Source organism: Pelmatolapia mariae, linkage group LG12, assembly GCF_036321145.2.
Source record: "Pelmatolapia mariae isolate MD_Pm_ZW linkage group LG12, Pm_UMD_F_2, whole genome shotgun sequence".
Lineage (NCBI taxonomy): Eukaryota > Metazoa > Chordata > Actinopteri > Cichliformes > Cichlidae > Pelmatolapia > Pelmatolapia mariae.
Window position 1 is genome coordinate 23616942 of NC_086237.1, and position 6463 is coordinate 23623404.

The 6463-nt window shown below is 39.1% G+C and overlaps 1 protein-coding gene across 4 annotated transcripts in view; it reads left to right on the forward strand.

Annotated features, from left to right (window-relative positions):
- osbp2b (oxysterol binding protein 2b) overlaps positions 1-5809 on the forward strand; it is a 51516-nt gene extending 45707 nt beyond the window's left edge. For 2 of the 4 annotated variants that reach the window (XM_063489509.2, XM_063489511.2), the window contains 2 exons: positions 267-284; positions 963-5809. In XM_063489509.2, coding sequence (XP_063345579.1) covers positions 267-284; positions 963-1105 — 161 coding nt within the window. In that variant the 3' untranslated portion in view covers positions 1106-5809. The remainder of the gene's footprint in view (positions 1-266; positions 285-962) is intronic. The other 2 variants (XM_063489510.2, XM_063489512.2) reach the window with 1 other exon arrangement.
- Positions 5810-6463: the final 654 nt, after the last annotated feature.

Below are 6463 nucleotides of genomic sequence, written 5' to 3' on the forward strand. Positions count from 1 at the left end.
GCAGTAACTGAATAATTTACCTAAGCTTCTTGATCTCTATAATTTGGATGTAAGAGTTTTAAGAGTTCACGTTAAGGAAGCAGGGCTCATTAAGAGAACTAAGAAGAGATGGTTATAATAAATAAATAAAGAGTTTAAATCTTACAGGGACCTCAGCAGACACTTTTCATCCTCGTGGCATTCCTGTCTGTGTGTTGTGCGTAGGCTAGATTGTTTTTGATGTACCCATGACTTGTCTTTCTTTTCCTCCCTCTATTGATGGTCAGAGTGTGATTATGACTCTGGTGAGTGGGGGTTGCCCTGTACCCCTCCGTTGTGCATCACTCCCACATACACACACACAAACACACAAACGCCATCCTCTGTGTTACTCTGTGTGGTCTGCCTCAGTGTTGGGAACTGCATGAAACCCTTCTCATGTCAATTTCTCCAAATAATGACTCAGGAAAAAAAACACTTTTTCCTGCACACATGCAACATTTTCATTCAGAACTGGCCTCGGTAACATGTTGCATTTAAGAAAATGATTTAAGATTACAAGTATTCTCAGTGTGCTCTGGTGAAGCCACATTAGCAAGTGATTAGATTGGATTTCTTCCTGCATTGCCATTATGCTTTTTCTTTTTTCTTTTTTTCGATTGGACACTTTTCTGATGCACTTTTTTAGTTTTTTTTTTTTTTATATGCTTGTTTTTTGTTTTGACTGCTCTTTTTATGAAACAGATTCATTTTTCAGTTCAGGGACTTCCAAAAGTTTGAGTATAGCTCCTTCACCATGATTCTTTCAGGTTTTGGCATATTTGCACAATGTGTGCTCATTTGTTTCTTTATCACTACTATATGCATTGTATGAAGGTGAAATGATCTGAGTGTGAATAGCCTGCGAGTGTGGCTTCTCCATTAGAGGATAATCGGATCAAACCAATGGATTAATACCTGTGATTTTTTTTCCCCCCTCACAGGTAGAGAATATGAAGGCTACCAGCCATTGTGGTTTTACCAGAGGAGGGACTCAGTTACTGGAGAGACAAGCTTTGTGTACAAGGGGGGTTACTGGGAGGCAAAGGAGAGACAGGACTGGAGCCTGTGTCCTGACATCTTCTAACCCAGGAACCTCCTCTGGGATCACACCTAACCTCATGAGACAGTGAACCGCTCCACCTCTGGTCCTTAAGCAGTGGAGCGAACGAGCACCATGTGGACCTTTTTTTTCTTTTTTTTGTGTAAACATGAGAATGTGTATGTTTCGCACACTCTCAGATTACACTGTACCTCCAAATGTACACTCTATGGGCGTTCCCTGAGTAGTCCTTTTTGACACTATACTCAAACAGCAGTGAGATCACGTGTGGATGCGAGATAACAGAGTTGTAACACCACACAGTAAAGCTAACCCGCTCAGTCCTGATGCTCTGGTGCGCCGGAAATGCTACACACACTGCACTTTTCTGTGTTCACTCCACTACAGAGTTTCCCAAATTGGATAGAAACCCACATCAAAGCTGCTCATGATTATAAACTGATTAAAAAGAATAAAGAGGGACATAAAAACAGAACACACAACAGTATTTCAGTATTTGTAAGAAAAATGTCTTCACCCTCAGTTTTATTCAGTACAACAGAGATTAATCTGGGCCTACTTTATTAATCAGCCCCCTCATTTTCTTTATGGTAAACATTTTAAGTGCTCATTATTTGCCTCTTTTGATATGTTAAAGCCGGGCTTAGAGCAACCACCGGTCACAGGGAAAACGTGTGTTTATTTCCCAACCGGCTGACGAGTGATTGCTGACAGTTGCTGTGAGATCGACTGCTAAAACTCCATTTACAGGCCTAGAGACCAGTCGGTCACCTCTCCTCCAGGAACCACCGGTCACTAAGGAAGCGTGTATATTACGAGATCGGTTGGCAAGTGGTTGCAGGAAGTTGCAGACGCTTGCATGAAATTGGTTCATGCAAGAGGTTTTCGGTGCTGCATTGAAAACCTCTTTGTGCCAAACTATGTCCGTGACTGAGGTATAGAAAGTAATGGATGAAGACTCTGAAATAGTCACAGCTTTGATTGCATGTGTTATAAACTATGGAGAGTCAACGTGTTCAGTAAATATCAAAGAAAAGCATAATTAAATACAGAGAAATGAATGTACGAATAATCACATAATTAACTACAGAAAATGTATCTAATACAACCATAAAGTGAGAAAAAGAATCAGACTAACCTCTGTGTGTCGGCTTATAGGTTTTACTTTATTCAGTGTTAAATATTTTATTTATAAATAGTTGGGGGGGTTTTTTTCATCAAGAAGTCTGAGGACAAGTGGGGCAGAGCCCATGTGATTGATTTGTGATATAACGGGCTCTATAAGTCAGAATTAGCTGACAGACTCTGTGTTGTTATGGAAGAAGATGTTATTCTGGGGGAAAAAGTTAAAAAAAATTTAAAAAGGTTTGGTTAAAGTGGTTTTTGTCTTAAAAGCTGCTAGAATGAAATAAAACCAGATATTAGGTTTTATGATGTATTATCTTTTTTTTTTTCTAAATTCATGTGTGTTTTAAATTTTTATGGTTCTGTTATACATTTTCTGTATTGGTTCGTCAGACGGATTCATTCTAAATATATTTGTATTTCATTTTCAACACATTGAGTCTCCATAATCTACAGCTGTTTGATTGATCCACTAGAGATTGGTTTATCTCAACTAATGAAATATGCATCAAGGCAGTAATCCTTTTTCCATTTGGACTGGATAATAAGTTTTCCCTTTAGGGACGTGCAATTAGTCTCTTCATGTTAGTTATATTAGAAATATGAGCTGTCTCTATGCTTCATTGGATCTCAATCATCTTAACATTTTCCATTTGTGACTCTGATTAGGAAAAATTATATAGTAGTAGTTTGATTATAACACATTAGTGCAACTGCAGTGGTGACATTAAAACACTTGTATCACTGTCACGGGAATCTCCATCAAAGACCTGAATAAGCACTTTTCACTGTGGTTGACTAGAGGTTAGTACATATCTGTGTTGATGTTGAGAAAATCTCACTCTGTACATGAACACTATCTTGTCCTCTGGTGCTCTCCCGTGGCAACACTTACCATATCATCAGTGATCGTTTTAACTAGCATCATCTTCAGTGATCGTACAAAGTATTAAGTCTGCGCCTGATCACTGAGGCGTTCACAAGTAAACATTATTCCGGGAACACACCGGTTTCTTCTCACTAGTTCCACAGCATCCATCCCTCACTAGTTTGTAGTCCAGATGTTTCCAGTGGGGTTACTGAATTTGACACTGGAGCGGGTACTCCAAGGAACCCAGAGTGGCTTCAGTTGATAGGAGGTCAAAGGTTATAGAAGCAGACAGGGCTGGTTCCTGTAGCGCTCCTCTTTGCAGTCAGCTGTAGCCACAGAGGACAAGCCCGAGCGGCCACTCCAGGCTCTCTGCAGCTCATTTGCCATTTGTGGACTTGCTGATCTGGGATCAGCTCACAGAGGTACACTGAGTCTTTTGCCTTTAACTGACTGAATAAGGGAACGAGTCCCCTGACCTGTGCACTACAAGTCTACAGTGACAAGAGTTTTGAAGAAAAAAAAAAAAAAAACAGTCGATATTTTTTTGTAATTATTGTTAGGAATGTAGAATTCATGGCTAGAGGTATTGTATCTACCATCCAGCCTATTTGTGTGAATATTTTGTGATAAAACGATGATATTGTAAAAGAAGAATTATACTAATGTGAGTATTGAGTTCTCTGTACAGCAGAGGTTAAGGAGGGGGTAGAGGGGGGACTAAATGAGCCTGAGGATAGACACTAACTCAGAGGTGCCCTCAATTTGGCCAAAAACTGTGTTAACACACTGAAAATAAAGGTTTTTTTATATAGTTCTTAATACTAACATGTTGTTAGCTGTGGTTCGGTTATTCAGTTATTTCCTCTGATGTGCGGGTCATGCAAATGTAAAACACACACACACACACACACACTGGAAAGGAAATCCCTTCACACAAGTAAGGAATGCTAGGATTTAGCCGATAGAGTGAATTTTAAGTGTGATAATATGAGCTCTTAATGTTTACCTGTCTGATTCTTTAGCAGTGAACTAATGATAGTGGAGAAGTGAATACTGTCACTTTTACTCATTTACACAAAAGGTTTTCTTACAGTTTTGAGTTGTGGTTGTCATGAGCATGGTCACTTGTTAAAAGGAATAATTTAGTGTTTGGAAATTCATTTTGTTTTGAAATTTGCTGGAGTTGGATGAGAAGATGAAGCCTTCTCTTGTTGTAAATATGAAGCTACAGACGGCAGTTTAGCTTAGCTGTACTCAAAAAAAAAAACTGGAAACGGGGTAGCTCGGCTCTGACCACCCATCAGCCCCTCTAAATTTCACCTCCATCTTTGCTGGAAGTTTGCCGCTTTGGTGCCAGGAAGAAGTCTTGCACATAACTAAAGATGGAAGTTAAACCTGATGTACCCAAAATTTGGTACCAAAAACTGTCTTGAAAAATGAAACAAATAAGATTCACGTTAGTTTATCAGATCTCCAGCTGCTGGTAGCTTATATCCTGTTTCCAGTCCTCTTAATCCTAAAAAGTGACTGCTGCCTGTAGCCTTACAATGTGTCGTATTGGAGAGAAGGAGGCACATAAGCACATTTCCCAAAGTGTTGAGCCTTTTCTTTATATTTTCTTTCTGCTATCCTTCTTTTCTATTTCATAAATGTGTATCGAAGACTTGTCATTGTACATCGGAGCGATTTGAACATGACGAAAATGTGGAGGTTCCCTGCAGATTTACTTTAATAAATTGTGTTTGAGATTATTTTATATTTGAGAATGCATATTATATTTTGAATGATAATGGAGAGCTCATCTTAGGTTTAAATCAATATATTTCCAAACAAAAAGATGACCTCAGTACTTGATGTTGACTTGCCTACTGAAGTTGTCCCTTTTAAGGGCCTGTACAGTATCGGACAGCTGTAGCAATAAAACGGTGGAGGTGTAGATTTGTTAGTTTGTGGCTGTTGTTCGTTCAAAGACTGGTTGTCTGCCTCGTTTAGAAAGGGAAAAAACACAACCAAAGTGTAAGAGAAGAGTGTGTTGTAGACTAAATAATCCTCTTCATCTGCCTTCCTGATCTCAGAGGGTTCAAATGTAAACCCTCCCCGTCGCTGTTTATCTCATCTCATCTGAACCTGATGCTTAATTCACTACGATGTGATTCTTGGCTTTAATTTTCTTGCTTTTATTTTCTGATCTGATTTCTTCCTTCTCAATGGGTGCCATTATTCCTACATTGGTGTTTTCATACTATTTGTGTGCATAGCGAGTTTGATTTGTGTGCACGTGCAGCATTACATATCCTGCTTTTCAGTGCTGCTCAGTTTTGAGGCAGAAATAGGTTGATGCTGATGATGACGACGAAGATGGGGAGATTTTTCTTGCCTTGTCTAAACTAAACCTTGCTTCTTATTCGACAGTGACTCGCAGCTTTGTGGTGAGATTATGGTGATATTAACAATCCATACGATTGGTAGAAATTATGAGATGTTTCACAATAGCGACCTGGCACACGATTGAGGTGACTGACCTGCCTTGATAACTCTTACTCCCAGATACACAAAGGTGTATTCAGGTGTTACTGCGTATTCAGCTGAGGTTTTTCTTTTTTCCTCCCCCTTTTTTAAAAAATAAAATTGTGTATTTTCTCCCTTAATTTATACTCGTATAACACTGTCTTTAAACAGCAAAGACAAAACGGTGAAAAAAGAAGATAATAAAGTTGTTATTGTTGACACTGGATACCAGTCTCTTCTCATTTGTTTCTTCTCTGACCAAAGGATGAGTTGAACTGGCAGAACAGAGAAATGTTTGAGTTTAAAGTCGATGTCCCACTAATGAAACTTGACACTCTAAACAGTTTTTATGAAAGTGAAGAAAACATTATTTTTATCATTGCTTATTCCAATCATGAAGTGCATATTCAATGTACAGTTTTCTTGGGTGGACAACAGAAGCTTTCTTTAAAATGAGAAAGGTGAGAGTTCTTTGGAGTCAATGACTACCTGAAGTTTAGAACCCATGAACATGGACATCCATGGACTCCCTTGTGATGCTCTGCCAGGCCTTGTTTGTGGGTCTCTGCCTTCATTTTTGTCTTCAGTGACTGAAAAGCTCATCTATTGGGTTATCAGGTGACTAACTCGACCATCTATTAATATCCCATTTATTTGCTTTGAGAAACTCTTGGGCTGTTTTTACTGTATGTTTTGGGTCATTATCCATTTTCACAGGGTAGCACCATCTGATCAGTTCTGCAGAATTAGAGTGAGTCTAAGCAGAGAGTAAAGCCCTGTGCACTTCACAGTTCATCCTGCTGCTTCTATTAGCAACCACATCAATAAACACTAGTGACCTGGTTCCACTTGCAGCCTTATGCCCATGCCATATACAT